Source organism: Callithrix jacchus, chromosome 2, assembly GCF_049354715.1.
Source record: "Callithrix jacchus isolate 240 chromosome 2, calJac240_pri, whole genome shotgun sequence".
Classification (NCBI taxonomy): domain Eukaryota; kingdom Metazoa; phylum Chordata; class Mammalia; order Primates; family Cebidae; genus Callithrix; species Callithrix jacchus.
The window spans coordinates 137,913,956-137,930,802 of NC_133503.1; the positions used below are offsets into that span (position 1 = coordinate 137,913,956).

Below are 16,847 nucleotides of genomic sequence, written 5' to 3' on the forward strand. Positions count from 1 at the left end.
CAACTTAATTGCACCAAATATAGTTCTAATGCGCCCAAAGAACTCATGGCAGCTCCCAAAGGTGTCTGGCTTCCTGCTCTTCCTCCCTCCCACCCTATCCCCACCAAACTCAGGGACCAGGTTAAATTCTGGAAAATTCGAGCTAATTAAATCACAGCCTTTGGAATGAACTTATTTTATTTTCTTTATGTCAGTACCATCAAATCCTGCCATATAATTTTAATGTCACTGTGTCCATAACAACTGATGTTCTTCAAGTGGAAAGATGGGGGAGACCAAAAAATCCTAGAAAAATCCAGCCACATGAGACAAATATGTGACACAAACAAGTCCTTGGTGTCTTGGTTTAGTTAAAGACTTGCCTATTTTAAAGCACAGTGCTCTGGAACTCATTGATGGCTCTCCTGCTGATAACTGCATCTGTTATTCTAAAGTCACGAGTCAAACTTTTTTAGCCAAAACCTTGCATCTGGCATGTGTATTTATACTTGGCATTTCAAAGTTAATATTTTTGGTTCAGCAGAGGGATTCAAAACAAACACTTTTTTAAAAATTCCAAATTCTTGAGCAGGTATTTGAATCCCAACAGAAGGGAGAGAGAGAGAGAGAGAGAGAGAGAGAGAGAGAGAGAGAGAGACAGAAAGAGAGAGAGAGAACCAAGTATGGAAGAGGCAGCTAGTTGCCTACCTAATACCTATTCTACCCTTTATTCTTTATAACAGAACAACAGCAACCAAGAAAACTACATTCCCAGGCTCCTTTGCAACTTAGTGTGGCCATCTGGCCAAATTCTGGTCAGAAGCTGGAAGTTAAATATAGCATTGAACTTCCAGGAAGGCTTTAAGGAAGTTGAATCAGTTGTGAGGTATTCTCTTTTTCTCCTGTCTGTTTCTCCTTCCTTCTGCTTAGAGCATGGACATAATACTGGAGCATCAACAGCCATCTTGGACCATGAGGTGACTTTCAAGAGGAAAGCCACGTGCTGAAGGAAGATGGCACAGGAGGAAGATAGCCATGGCCATGGTGGACAGAGAGAGCAGTGATTTAATACCTACCTCCAGACTTCCTTTATGTGACAAAAAAGTAAACTGATCTTGTTTAAGTTAATGTTATGTGGAGTTTTTAGTTATATGAAAACAAATCTAGGTTGGGTGCTATGGCTCATGCCTCTAATGCCAACCGTTTGGGAGACTGAGGCGAGCAGATCACTTGAGGTCAGGAGTTCGAGACCCAGCCTGGACAACATGGTGAAACCCCAGGCTTAACTAAAAATTAGCCAGACATGGTGGCACACACCAGTAATGTCAGCTACACGAGAGGCTGAGGCAGGAGAATCACCTGAACCTGGGAGGCGGAAGTTGCAGTGAGCTGAGATTGTACCATTGCATTCCAGCCTGGGTGACAGAGCAAGAGTTCATCTCAAAAAAAAAAAAAAAAAACAAAATCTAATCCTAAATGATATATTAGGGTAAAATTGATTTTTTTCAAACTGCGTAGTACCTTTTTACCCATGTTTGTCCGTCTGTTAGAATGAACATCATTATTTGAAAAGGTGTATATCAAGCTTGTCCAACCCGTGGCCCACAGGCTGCATGTAGTCCAGGATGGCTTTTAATGTGGCCCAATACAAATTCATAAACTTTCTTAAAACATGAGACTGTGTGTGTGTGTGTGTGTGTGTTTTAGCTCATCAGCTATCATAGTGTTAGTGTATTTTATGTGTGGCCCAAGACAATTCTTCTTCCAGTGTGGCCCAGGGAGGCCAAAAGAGTGGACATCCTGGACTGTACATAATTATTTCTTGTGCTCTGCAAGGTTAAGCAACTTGCCTAAAGTCACCCAGCAAACAAGTGACAGAGCCAATATTCTAATTCAGCCTATGCTTTTAATTGAATTTTATTTCCCTATCAAGAGAGCACAAGTTAAGAACTATAGCTCTGCAGAATTTGTACAGTTTCTGATCACATATTATCATGTTTTAGCCTCACCAGGCTGTGCAGTGGTTAGGTCTAGTCTGAATCCATCCTGAACCCAAGGAATATGGTAGAGATTTTCTTACTCTAAAGCTGTTGCCCCCTACAGAATCTGCCTGGTTTTTGTGAGTGAGGCTTTTGGATATCTCTCATTTACCTACCCCTCACCTATAATGCCCCCAGTTAATGGAAATAGATTCTGTGTAACCATCTGATGTTCTCTAGAAAATTATCTTTGCTTTGAAGATTTTAGTTGCAGAGTGGGTCCATGGACAAGGTCTGCTGACTTTCTGCAACTGTACTTTCAAATTCAGTTGGTTACTATATTGACCATGGTAGCATGGGAGAACACTGAACAGCTGACGTGGCTCATCAGGGAAATTAGACATGTCAGCCCATCAAAATTCAGGAGAGGGAAGCCTCTTTGTTTACCTGGGCCATTCTGGTTCAAGGAGTGTGGGTGACAAATTTACTCAAGATAATTTTAAGTCCTACCCCAGAAACACCAGTTAAGTGACAAAGTAGTATGCTTCTCTCTCTATGCTGAAAATAGTGTGTTACCTGCTAGTGGGGCCTGCAGCAGGGCTGTGAGGACAGTGCTGGGCTGTGAAGGGAGGTGATTTTTCTCCACAGCCCATAGAGCTCTGAGGACACATGCACTCAGAGCCTGTCTCATTGTCTGACAATAGCATGGGCTCCCGAAATGTTTGTTGCTCAGGGTTGAACGAATTTCTGAATGCTGATATTACTAATCCTGAAGAATAATGTTTTTTCAGCATCACACCTTAAGACATGGAAAGAAAACACTGTCTTAAAAATACAGAAGAAATTATTATATAATACACATCCTAAAACTAGGTCTTCTGTGGTTGGTCTTAGCATATTGTGACATTTAAATGAAATAGTGGGATTAGGTTCCACTACATGTAACAGGAAAATAAAAATAATACAGGCTTACACAAGGTGTAAAAAATTTTTTTCTCTCTCATTTAAAAGAAGCCTGGAATAGATAATCAGGCAGCATCAATGTCATTGGGGATCCAGCCTACTTTATTTTTTTTTTTTTTTTAATCTTTTCCCTTCATCTTGGTAACAAGTACTTTCTATCCTCAAGGTCACTGCATAGTTCAAGGTAGCTGCTAGGGCTTCCACAATCATATACAAGGGTATTCTTTGAGAATGAGAAAAAGCAGAAAGTCAAAAAAGGAATTTCCCCACCCATCTGTTCTCCATGTAGGCTTTCAGGAAGTCCTTTTTACAAACTTCTGCTTATATCTGATTACCCAGAACTCACCACATGGCCAAATTTAGCTGCAAAGGCATCTGGAAAATGTAGCTCCACTTCTTAATAACAGAGGCCTGCAGGTCTCAACCTTTTCAGTCTTAGAAAATGTCAATACCTTTTATACCCTAAAAAATTATTGAAGCCTCCAAAGGTCTTTTATTTATGTAATGGCTATTAGTATTTGCCATAATAGAAATTAAAGCCCACAACTCTGAAAATATTTGTTTATTCATTCAAAAAGTATATTTATATGCCTTTTACATGTTAAATAACATATACTTTCCAAAGCAAAAAAAAAGTGAGAAGAGTGATATCGTTTGACATTTTTACAAATTTCTTCAATGTCTGACTTAAGAGACAGCCACACTTTTATATCTGCTTCTACATTGACTCCGTTGTAATACAACAACTTGGTTGAATTATATGGAGAAAATCTGGTCTCATGCAGATATGTAGCTGGAAAATATAAAAGTTTCTAAAAACTTTTTTCAGGTAACTGTGGATATTTTTCTTTGATAATACACCATAATTCACGTGGTAAACGTTAGTTGCAATGTAGAATCTGAAACCTATCAGTGAATATTTTGTACTCTGTTACGTTAAAATTCACTGGAGTATCTTTCACAGTGAATGGATTTTTAGCCACACATGATGTTGCAATATTACATAATAGTTATATGGAAAATGTTTGTTCAATGAATTATGCAAATCTTTCATATGCTGACACATTTCATTGTATAATTTTTTAAATCACATTTTAAAATATCACCACTGATCTGAAAACAAAAAACACTTTTGAGGAGTTGTCAAGCTCATGATGACAAATATAAGTTTTCAAAAATTCTAATTTTTACTTGAAGGGTTGAATGCTATCATTGGCAACTAATACTGTCAGATATTTCTCTTGAAGTGGCAGGCTCACTTTGTTCAGTTTTGAAAAAGTATCTACCAACTATACGTATCTGAATAACTATGGCATATCTGGCAGTCATTTTTCCAAGTAAAAGTAGTGTTCCATGAGAAATGTGGCTAGTTCAGCTTGCAACTCACAGAACTGCTTTCCCTCTCAGTAACCATCATAGTTATGCCCCCAGCAGAAGCATGTTATGTGTACCTCCCATTCCATCACACAGACAGTTAAAAAGCCATGTACTAAAGGGTTGAGATTTAACAAAACTAATAATTTTTACTGCTTCAATAAGAGCATTTCAAAGTAAAACTGGACATTTGTATTGTACCTCATTGTGTTTACCATGAGTGCATGGTGGTGAGGAACAGTTATTGCTAGACAGCGTGGTGCTTGTATGAGTTTCCTGTGACTGCTCTAACAAATTATTACAAATAGGTGGCTTAAGACAACAGCAATTTATATTCTCACAGCTCTGGAGGTCGGAAGTCTGAAGTCAAGGTGTAAGCAAGGCCACACTCCAACTGGAGGCCCTAGGGGAGAGCCTGTTTCTTGCCTCTCCCAGCCTCTGATGTCTGCGGCATTCCTTGGCTTGTGGCCGCATCACTCCAATCTCTGCCTCTGTTCTCACATGGCCTTCTCTTCTTCTGTCTGTAAAGTCTCCTTCTGTTCCCTTTTAGGTATACATGTGGTTGCATTTAGGGCCTCCCCAGATGATCTAGGATCATCGTCCCATCTTCTTAAATTAATCACATCTGCAAAGACCATTTTTACAAATAAGGCAACATTTACAGGTTCCAGATATTAAGTTCTGATATCTTTGTGGTGTTGGGGTGGGGGGTGGTTGGTGTGCACTTTTCAGTCTGCCACAGTGCTATTGCTGTGATTGGTGCTAAGACACCAGCAGTTCCAGCCACTATTGCTTTTATGCCATCAATGCAGATGTCCACACAATCAATAAGGTAAATAATGTCTTAGAATTATTATTTAATCTGTTTTAACCTTGCAGAACATGCACCCCAATTCCCTCTGCCAAAACAAACCAACAAAAATCTCATGGAGTCCCAAGGACTTATGGACCACACTTTGATAACTGCTGATGTTAGGGAATAGATGTTACGTATACAAATAGAATTCTCTGCCTCAGCAGCCTGAAAGGGAGGCTAGTCCTTGCCATTCCTTCAAAGTGAGCCCATAATTTTCTGAGGTCACTTTGGGGGAAATAAAAAAGGAGATGTAAGACTGCCTTGTCTCAAATAATGGATAAAGCCATGGGACTACATCACCCTTGGGAATAGAGGTTTTGACAAGACTTCTTTACCTGGGATCCACGGAGCTCCCAAAATGATGAGGATATGCATAGTTCTGGGGAGGAACCAGAGCTCTCCTTGGGTTCTTTAAGAGCTCTGGCCCCTCCAAGAAGAAGGAGAACAAGAGCTGGGGCCCAACAGAGCCCAAGAGAATCAGGAATAGAAAGCCTGCAAGGGAGCATGAGAGCAACTTGAGCCCGCAAAGAGGCTTCACTACAGTCCTGGCGTTCCACAGGCAGGCCCAGAATGTTTCTTTGAGTCCTGTTCAGGCTATTGAGAGATCAAGGTGTCCCTCATGGCTAAGGTGGGATGGAACCAGCCTCAGAGAGAGGAGGAGTCGTCCAAGCCAAAGGAACCAGGGGGCCAGGGGGCAGGTGCAGCTGATGTGGCCATTGATTCCGAGTTCCTCCCTGCTCTCACCTTCTGCTGAGGAATCAGATTACTTAGGTTACTCTCAGCTTCAGCTCTCAAGGTACGAAGGTGGCGGCTCCCCGTAAATGAATTACTGTCTGCCGGGAATGAGCACTTTTTCTAGGTGTGGCAGTGAAGGCTGGGTTGGGAAATCTTTCAAAGAAAGACTCACAGGATAATCTGAGTTAACATTCTGTGTGTGTGCTGCTGCGACGCTGTCATTAGCTAGCAGAGTTTAGCAACACCATATATATGTGAAATATCATTCATGTACATGAACCCCCGCTCCCTCCCAAGTGGCATTGCATATATGTGTCCATGTAAACGTATTATTCATATTACAATGTATTTGTGTCCACATAGATGTTTGCATACATGTCATATTTGTATCTATGTGTCTTGTGTGTTTATCTGTGACATATGTAAGCAGCAGCACAATGACACAATGAAAACTCAGGACTCAACAAGATGAGGTTAACAGAAGTACACAGAGACAGATCATTTCCTTCTTTTCCTCCTTTATTCTAAAAGTAATTTTATAAACAGGTAGTATATGAACATGGTAAAAAAAATCATTAATCACCATCAAATAAAGTTAAAAATGAGTTTCTCATACTCTACCCCAGAAATAATTATCACAGTTCTTATGTATTCTTCAAGAGATATTTCACGTATTTGAAAAAAATGAGTATACACACACATACACATATATAGAGGTATAGATATACATATATGATGTGTGTGTGTGTGTGTGTTTGTGTGTGTATCCCATTTTAAATTAGTTCTTTTAAACTAGTGAACGGCAGGGTTGGAAAAGGAAAATCTCTATCTTCTCATACTTTGTATATAAGCACAGATTTCAGAGCACATATTTGTTTGCATCTATGATTTACACGTGTGTAGGCTTTGTGATAGAGGGCAAATTTTTTTGTCAGAGAAAACTTCTGGAACCTAGAAAACTAATTTCCTTACCAGATCATCTGGTAATGAATCTTAAAAGCTCAAGACAAACAAAATTCCCTGTCGGAGACTTTTGTGGTTTCCCAGAGACAGGTGAGAATCATTCCTGCGGAGTTGTCTGCACTTTCTGATTTGTCATCCATTCCTTAGGAGCAATCCAGTAAAGGGTTATTTAGTACAGCCCTCTGTTGATTTTATAACCACTGCTGACTGCTTGGGACATAAAACTCTTGATGATTTACAAGCAGTAAGTGGGCAAGAAACTCATAAATCACGTTCTATAATAAGGGTGTAGGTGAATACACACACACACACACACATTCATATCCACCTTTGGAAGAAGAGTTGTAGGTATGTCCAGAAAATATATTCATTTTTAATTCAAAGAATTGAGAGCTCATTGGTAAGAGGCCCACAGTCAATAACATCTGAGAGTTAAATTATATCAGGTAATATTTTAATGCAAAGCAAGAGGCTTTGCTCTTGTATTTCTGAAAGAGGAGACTCTGGTTAGTACTTTTGAGATGTTCAAAGGGGTTTTTATGATCCCTGAAGGAAAAAAACTATTTTTTTTTCTGAAAAGCTTTACTGACCATGCCAAAAATGTTGACGATTGCCAAAGTTTCCTGATACTCTTGAAATTATTCTGCAACAGATAATTCTCAGCTAAGCAGTCATTTAAAGATCTCTCTTTTTTTCTAAGTCTGGGTTTAGAGAAATCTCTAATAGTAGCTAAAAGTAGGAAAAATATGAGTTTCTAATTCCAGGGGAATAGTAGAGTCAGGGAACTAACAGAGAAGGAGAAAAATCTTGAAAATTATATTTGTTTGGAAAGTGAAATTTAATAATTATGAATCTGCTACCATGAATAGTTTGCCAACCATCTGCCTCTCAAAATGTAGAGTAAAACAGAAGTTTAAGATGCAATTAGCAAAATGCAATTCCTATTTGGATTCTGATTCAAAGCAAACAAAGAAGAAAAAAATAAGAGAACGTGGGATAGGAAATTGGGGAAATTTGAACACTGATTAGGTATTTGATGACATTCAAAAATCATTGTAAATTTTTTAGGTATAATAATGGTGTTCTAATCTTTTCAAGTCTATCTTTTAAAGATGCACAACAAAGTATTTTAGGATGAAATTATTTGATGGCTTGAATTTGCTTGTTAAAAATCCAGTTGGGGGAATTGTGAGTGAGGGTATACATTAAACAAGATTGGCCACAAGTAGATAATTATTGAAGCTGGATAATAGACACATGTTTGATATATAGGTATACTTCAGAGATATTGTGGGCTCAGTTCCAGACCACTGCAAGAAAGCAAATAATGAAATAAAGTGAGTCACACAAATTTTTTTGGTTTCCCAATGCATATAAAAATGTATTTATGGGTCGGGCATGGTGGCTCACACCTGTAATCCCAACACTTTTGGAGGCCAAGACAGGTAGATCACTTGAGGTCAGGAGTTCAAGACCAGCCTGGCCAACATGGTGAAACCTTGTCTCTACGAAAAATACAAAAATTAGCTGGGTGTGGTGGCAGGCACCTATAATCCCAGCCACTTGGGAGTTTGAGGCACAAGAGTCTTTTGAACCTGGGAGACAGAGGTTGCAAAGAGCCAAGATCGTGCCACTGCACTCCTGCCTTGGCTACAGAGCAAGATTCCATCTTGGAAAAAAAAAAAGAGAGAGATTTTATACTTGTCTATTAAGGGTGCAATAGCATTATGTATAAAAAATGTACATACCTTAATTTTAAAGTACTTGATTGCTTAAAAATGCTAATAATCATCTGAGCCTTCAGCAAGTCATAATCTTTTTGCTGCTGGTGGAGGGTCTTGCCTGAATGCTGGATGCCTGCTGACTAATCAGTATGGTGTTTGCTGAAGGTTGAGGTGGCTACGGTCATTTCTTAATGTAAGACAACAGTGACACTTGCTGCATAGATGGACTCTTCCTTTCATGAAAGATTTCTCTGCAGCATGAGATGATGTTTGATGGTGTTTTACCCATAGCAGAACTCAACTTTCAAAGTCAGAGTCAACCTTCTAATACCCTGCTGCTGCTTTATCAACCAAGTTTGTGAAATATTCTCAATTATTTGTTGTTATCTCAGCAATGTTCACAGCATCTTAATCAGAAGTAGTTTCCATCTCATGGAGCCACTTTCTTTGCTCATTCATAAGAAGCAACTTCTCATTCATTCCAGTTTGATCATGAGATTTAATCACTTCTTCAGCCTCCACTTCTAAATCTAGTTCTCTTGCTGTTTCCTTCATGTCTGCAGTTACTTCCTCCACTGAAGTCTCAACCCTCTCAAAGTCATCCAAGAGGACTGGAATCAACTTCTTCCAAACACCTGTTAATGTTACCATTTTTACCTCCTCCCATGAATCACAAATGTCCTTAATGGTATCTAGAATTACGAATCCTTTCCAGAAGGTTTTCAATTTACTTTTCCCAGGTCCATCAGAGCAATCACTATTTATGGCAGCTATAACCTTATAAAATCCATTTCCTAAGTAATAAGACTTAAAAATAGAAAGCATTCCTTGATCCATGGGCTACAGAGTGAATGTTATCTTAGTGACCATGAAAACAACGTTAATTTGCTTGTACATCTCTATCAGAACTCTTGGGTCAATGAGCAGTAATATTTTTAACGGGATCCTCTGAGCAGCAGCTGTCAACAGTGAACTCAGAATATTCAGGAAACCATGCTGTCAACAAATGTGCTCTCACTCAGGCTTTATTGTTTCATTTCTAGAGCACAGGCAGAGTAGATTTAGCATTATTCTTAAGGGCCTTGGGATTTTTGGAATGGTCAATGAGTATTGGCTTCAACTTCAAGTCGCCAGCTGCTATAGCCCCTAACAAGAAAGTCAGCCCATTCTTTGAAGATTTGAAGCCAGGCACTGACTTCTCCTCTCCAGCTGTGCAAGAACTAGATGGTAATAGAAAGCTGTTTTATCTACAGTGAAAGTCTGTTGTTTAGTGCAGCCACCTTCATCAATGATCTTAGCCAGATCTTCTGGACAACGTGCTGCATCTTCTACATCAGCACTTGCTGCTTCACCTTGCACTCTTATGCTATGGAGACGGCTTCTTTCCTTAAACCCTATGAAGCAACCTCTGCTGGTTTCCAGCTTTTCTTCTGCAGCTTCCTCGCTTCTCTTAGCCTTCATAGAATTGAAGAGAGATAGGGCCTTGCTCTGGATTAGGCTTTGGCTTAAGAGAATGTTATAGCTGGTTTCTGTCCAGACCACTCAAACTTTCTACGTATCAGTAATAAGGCTTTTCAATTTCTTGTTATTCATATATTCACTGAAGCAGCACTTTTAATTTCTTTTGCATTCACAACTTCGCTGACCATTTGGTACAAGAAACCTAGCTTTTAGCCTGTCTGGGTTTTCAACACACCTTTCTCACTAAGCTTCATTTCAAGCAAGCTTTTGATTTTGAGTAAGAAACATGCAACTCTTCCTTATGCTTGGACACTTCGAGGCCATTGTGGGTTATTAGCTGGCCTAATTTCAATACTGTTGTGTCTCAAAGAATAGGAAGGCCCAAGGAGAAGGAGAGAGTTGGCAGAATGGCCAGGGGGTGGAACAGTCAGAGCACACACAACATTTATCAAGTAAGCTCCCATCTTCTATGAGCAAGGTTCATGGTGCCCCGAAATATTTACAACAGTAACATTAAAGATCACGGATTGCAGATCACCATGACTGTTATAACAATGAAAACGTCTGAAATGTTGCAGGAATTACCAAAATGCAACGAAGACACACAAAGTAAGCTCACGCTGTTGGAGAAATGGCACTGAGAGACTTGCTTTACATGGGATTGCCACAAACCTTCCATTTGTAAAAAAAAGGTCTGCAAAGCACAATAAAATGAGGTCTTCCTGTACTCTTATATTTGTTTGAAAGTTTTTACAACGTAAAAAACAACAAAAACAGCTAACAAGCTAGAATGGTTGTTTATTATGTATTTGTACATTTTCTCATATACTCATATCACATTTATTATTCAACAGAAACCAAGCATTGGTTGTGTAAAGGGCTCTGAGTGAGACCCTTTAGTGAATGCTGAGTGGTGTGAGCTGTAGTCACTTCAGACAGAGCAGGTGATGACAGGTGGGGACACTACTCATATCTAGACCACAGCAGCGTCTCTGATGTGTGTGGGAGCCTCTCTCCTCTCGCTAAGTAAGAGGGTGTCTACCTGTTGGTTACTGTGAGGAGCTTCTGTTTGGGAGACCAGCCACCCAGGAGTATTCAGCTTGGTGCAATCTACTCCACTGATCTAACAGTCATCAAGTCCCAAGGGAGCCCCGGTGGTCTGAAGCTGAAAACAGAGACCCAAGCCATCTCTCCAGAAAAAAAGGAGGCTTTATTTTTATGCTGTACCTAAAAAAGAAAAAAAAAAAAAAAAACATAAGGAGAGCAGTCAAAGTGCTGGTTTTGTAGCAGAGAGCCATGTGGTGAATTTGAAACTTACACCTGTGCTGGCCTGCAGAGCAGAAAGGAACGTGGCTGGGATATCTGGGAAGCCCTCCACCTCTAGAAGGCACTTCCCAGAGGGCAGGGAAACCAGAGCCTCCTTGCACAAGAAATTGGCCCTCCAGTGGCCCAAAAGGGGGAAAGAAATGTCTGAAGAGCATTGTGAAAGCTTCTTTCCCTTGGTGTCTAAGCCTCATTTCTCAAACCTGGATGACCCCTTTCCTGCTCCATCAAAACCATCAACTGTTTTCAGTCACCCAGTCAAAAGACTCAGCCCAAATTGCTCCTGGGAGATAACAAGTTCTTAAAAAACTCATTTCCTGTAATCAACAAGAACTTTCAGCTTTATTTTTAATTCTGTGTAGATCCCCAGAGCATGCCCACCACATGGCCCCTCTGCAGGCTGAGGATGGAGGGGAGGGGGAGAATGGCTCCTGATATTCTGGTCACTGTGCTCTGAATGTCACCAGCAAAGTGACTGTCATACTGGTATATGCCCTCTGGGTCTTGCCCTAACCAGTCAATGTGCAAAATCTGATCACAGCTCCCTCTTCAGAAAAACACTTTCATGGCTTCCCAATTGCTCTTCAAACAAAGCCTAAAATGTTTGACAAGTCTGACAAGGTTGACCAGCCCCCGTGGGTTCCGGCCCAGACACCAAACCTTCAGGTACCCACCCAGAGCCTCCTCTGATAGTCTAAGGGAAAAGAGCATAGCCAGGAGCTGGACTCCAATCAGTGTCCCCGGATCATGGTTTCCCATGATTCACCCTGATGAGATACTGAGTGAAAGAATGATAAAAGGCAAATATCTGGACAACACACCAGAAACTCTGTTGGGAATGAATCCTGCAGGTCCAAAATGTAGCAAGGACCTGGTTGGAAGTCAGAGTTCAGGAGCCACTCAGTGGGCTTCCCATTAGGTTCACCCGTGAAATCTCTAAATAAAGAAATAAAGACAGCATGGGTGACTGTCTCAAAGCAAGAAAATTGGTGAGTGTAATTTCTAGGTTACTGGAAGGCAGCTCTGTTTGAGGGTCGTAGTCGTAGAAAAATAAAAAGGTTTACACAGCCTGCAAAATGCCTCCTAACACTGCCTCCCACATGGGTCTCTGCCAGGCCCTTCCCTCCTGCCCGCTCCTCTTTGTCTAGTTGACAGCCACTGTTCCCTTTAGCTCTTAGCACAGTCTCCACAGGTCCACAGACACCTGTCACTCAGATGTCTCTGTGAACAGTGCTCCCTGGGATTTTGCAAGGCAGTGACCCTGACTTCACTTCCCCAAGGAAGCCTCATGACCCTTTGATGAGTCCAAATTTCTCTTAGGGCTACGGGACCTCTCAGTGGCATCAGAGGATAATTAATAAATAATTAATGCAGATAACGAATCTGTATCTTTCTCCCCCACTAGACTTCTAGATTGGAGGCTCTGCAAGGACAAAGCCATGTCTGTTGTCTTTTTGGTGGAATTTTTCAGTTATATTTCCATCTGATGGGCCTGGGCCTGACACAGAGTAGATGCTCAATAAATAGATGTTGCACTAGTGAACAAATTTCCGTTTTCTGACCCCTGACTGATGTGGACCCAACTCTTACCTCAAGCTCTGGAAGCCATTAGCCCTGAAGCCCTCTCTTTGAAGGTATAAATGACCTCTACATTAGCACTTTTCCCTCTGTCTTGGAACAGGAACTGTTGGTTTCTGGAGCTAACCACCACCCCAACCCTCCAGGTCACCTCCCTGCATATCTGACTCCAGGCATCTCCAAGACAAACTGGCCACCCTCCCTCCCCATCTGCACATGGGGATACCCTTTCCTAACAGCCTTTTCTTTTTTGAGTTACTTTTGATGTTCACTGTTGCCCAAATCCATGAACATGAAATTGTGGGGTGGGTGAGGATGGCAGGGGGTTGGGGGAAGACGGTGAGAGAGACATTCAAGGTAAGGGTGGCATGAGGGGCCCGAAGTGTCATCTGCTGGTCAGCATGCCACTGGTGATGTTCAGTCAGGTCCTTGTCACCAAACTTCTTCTCCAAACCCAGTGACCCTCGGCTAGGGGCCCAGTGTCTCAGGGATCTGTGGAATGTAAAGCTAGTTTCTGTAAATGGAATCATTTTCACCTGTCCTCTATTATCAGACATGAAAGTGGGTGGGAAAAGGTTTTGTCCCTAAGATATAACATAAATGACAACAATAATATACTTCTTCAGGGAGCTTACTTCACTCGTATCCTTGGAAAGCTAGATACTTCTGATCAAAGTTAGCGAAAGTCGCTCCATATACAAACATGATATCAACATTGTTTAAAGGATTTCTAAATCCTGTGTCTTTTGGGGGGATGTGCTACACTTACCTTGAGTGGCCTTGCCTTTGAAACCCAAAGCAAAGATTTTCTTTTAAAACCTAGTGTTTTTAAACTGTCTCTTCTGAAGCCTGTGAGTCAGTTTCAGTTGCTTATTACACAGCCAAATTCAGAGAGATTAAGGATACCAAAGTTTTTTAATGAAGAGGATGAGTTTCTTTTAGTCATAGGAATTGTTTTTATCATATAATTGCCCGTGTGTTGACATGACAGCTCTGCTCTGTCTCGCTCCACCAACCTGAGGGTGCTTAGGAAAGTCTTGTATTCTGCCAGCCTCTGGGCCCAGTGAGTCCATGCATGGCACAGGCCCCAACCTGGGGTGGACCAACAGCCCACCCACGTACATCACACATCAAGCTTCAACCTTGCAGAAGAGAACAGCAGCAGCCAAGGATCACTGTGACTCAGTGATCAGGGAAGGATTTATTCACAGCCTTATCCTATTATGGTGTATTCTGTATAATTTAGCCAACTATCCAATACTATTCTAACAGAAGACATGCTTTATTTTATTTCATTGGTTTACTGGTTTGGTTTTGTTTTGTTTTATAGCCTTAAGGTATCCAGAGTCCTCAGAGAAGCCAGATGGCAGCCAAGTTGTTTGGGATAAATGATTCTGCTTTGGGCTGGAGGACTGCCACTGGGAAATCTCCAGCTGAGCCTGCTTTCTCTTCCCTGCTTCCTTCCCACCCAACTCTTCCCTCTGTGGAAATTCCAAAAGTCTTAGAAGTCGTGATTTTTCCATTGGCTGCTGGAGTTAAAATTGAGCCACCAATGCCTTCCTACAGGGAAGAGGAAAGGTGGTGGATGAAAAGGTGAAATTCCTGCTCCCGAGCCTTACACAGGAGATTCCTTAACCGTGGGAATTTGAAACTGTTCCAGAGGAGAATTTCCCAGGCCCAGCCTAATTTTTACCAATCTGAGACCCTGCTCTTCCCACTTCCCCTTTCTATTTGTTGAATGATCTCTAACAGGCTGCCCGAGCTGTGCCGCTGTAACTTCTGAAGGTCACAACATAGAGCACCACGGTTGTCAGGTGACAAAGATGGAAATGCTTGCTCCCTGAGCTGAGCATTATATTATTGTATCAGAATAGTCTCTAGCGAGGGAGAGAGTATATTTCTTCATAAGGGGGAGGAGAGAAGCAGGCACAGGCCTCCTCTTCAGGCTGTGTCTCTTCTAGCTGTTCAGCATCAAGACTGGGCCTGAAATGTGAGCAGAAAACACAGGTACATTATGGTCCAAAGCACCACTCACAAATCAAGGCTGCCACTGTGGGTAACAGGCTAAGCAGAGATTCACATTCTCCCAACACCTTATTCATGGACCAAACACAGCCACAGATCATAACAGAGATGGCTAGAAGGAGAGCATTCTCCCAATAGATACTCCATACCTGTTATTTCCACCATCCATGAAAGAAGGGCAGCCCTCATCAACCACAAATGCTGCGTTATCTTGAGTGTAGATGGTGTAGTATTGAGGAGGACCCGGCATGGCGGCTGCTGCCCCTCCAGAGGATATGAGGCCGCAGGGGCTCACCACAGACTGCAGGTAGCTGGTATTTATCCCCATAGGCTCTGGAGAACCATAAGGAGGAGGGATGTACTGCACCACAGTGGCCCCATGGAAGGTGATGGGTTGGTTGATGCCAGTGAAAACAAATGATTGTCCTCCTGGTGTCTGTTCCAAGTCCAGGACCCTTTCCTCGCTTTCTTTGCACAACTGGCAGGAGAGCATTTTGAACTTGCACACAGCAATCAGGATGAATGTCACCCCAACCGACAGCAGGATAGGCCCAAGGAGCTGGGTCCATTCAAAATGGGAGACACCATGGTATTTGATCCAGCCCATGACAGTGAATGTGATCCCCACCAGTCCCAGAAAGATGCCTGAGAAGAGCAAGGTGGCCCCCGCCTTGTCATCATCGGACACCTGGATGTCAGCCGTGCTGGGTGTGTAAGGAGTGACGGAAAACACATTGACAGGGAAGTCCTCCAAGCGGCCGCTGCCCTGCTCCATTGCTTCTTGTGGGCTCACCCTGCTTCTTAGAGGGGAGAGGATTGTGAGAGCCAAGGAATCACAGGTCCAGATTAGTTATAGAAGAACTTCTGTGCTTAACAGAGCATAACACACAGAGGTCTGGACCTTGTTTAGAAGAATAAAGGTCTGAGAAATGAAGCCTGAAGTTTTCTCATGTATTGTCAACAAGTGGAGGTCTCTGTTTTGTAAGTCAATGACAAGCTGCCTCTCTTATTCACATTCATTCATTCACACATTCAAAAATTATTTACTGAGCCCATCTTATTCCAGGAGGTGCTTTTCTTCTTTTTCTTTTCTTCTTCATTTTTTTTTTAGACTGAGTCTCACTCTGTCACCCAGCTGGAGTGCAGTGGCTCACTGCAGCCTTAACTTCCTGGCTCAGGCGATCCTCCCACCTCATCCTCTCCAGTGGCCAGGACTACAGGCATGCACCACAATGCTCAGTTAATTTTAAAAAATTTTTTGTAGAGATAGGATCTCACTATGTTAACCAGGCTGGTCTTAAACTCCTGGACTCAAGCGATCCTCCCGCCTTAGCCCCAGGAAGTGCTTTTCTATAGAAATTTAAGACACTGCCATAAGACCCTGTTTTTAATCTACCAAACACAGGTTTGAAGAAATGGTAGAGCTCCCTCCAGGGCCTCCAGCAGTGAATGGGGCCCTTGATGTATCCGCACATGCACAGGAGCCTAACCTGATTTTCCTAGTGGGTCAGCTCATTAGGAATCGACAGACACCTATTGATTGACCGCATGTGTATTTCCTATCTGCTTTAGGAACCCCTAGCTGTGATGATACTTAAACTTTAATAACAGTTCTCACAAAGCTCTCAGATCCTGTTTATTTCTGGCCAGCCCCACATGCTGTTTGCTTTCTGTATTTAGGGAGTCATTCCAGCCTTGGGAGAAGAACATCATAGGAAACCTTTTTATGCACTGTATCATTGCCAAGGATTGAATAAGCATCAGGTGTAACCTGACTCACTGCGACACAGGCTTCAGACCCTCCCTCCATGGCAGCCTCACAGTTCCTGGTCTCCAAGGTGAAATAACCAGCTGTGTTTTGGAGGCTGCTATGTTTCGCAACCAAAC

The 16,847-nt window shown here is 41.9% G+C and overlaps 1 protein-coding gene across 1 annotated transcript; it reads right to left on the minus strand.

Annotated features, from left to right (window-relative positions):
• Positions 1-14,812: 14,812 nt before the first annotated feature.
• Positions 14,813-15,784, minus strand: TMEM174 (transmembrane protein 174). Its single transcript, XM_002744873.7, has 2 exons — positions 15,110-15,784; positions 14,813-14,918 (listed from the first exon to the last, which is right to left on the minus strand). The coding sequence occupies exons 1-2, from the start codon at positions 15,733-15,735 to the stop codon at positions 14,813-14,815; spliced, it is 732 nt and encodes a 243-aa protein (XP_002744919.1). The 5' UTR covers positions 15,736-15,784.
• Positions 15,785-16,847: the final 1,063 nt, after the last annotated feature.

Excerpts from the sequence above, each read along its gene's own strand:
- TMEM174 (XM_002744873.7), bottom strand. The coding sequence starts at position 15,735 with ATGGAGCAGGGCAGCGGCCGCTTGGAGGACTTCCCTGTCAATGTGTTT. Across the intron at positions 14,919-15,109 it reads ATGGATGGTGGAAATAACAG|GCCCAGTCTTGATGCTGAAC; the intron begins GTATGGAGTATC and ends CTCACATTTCAG.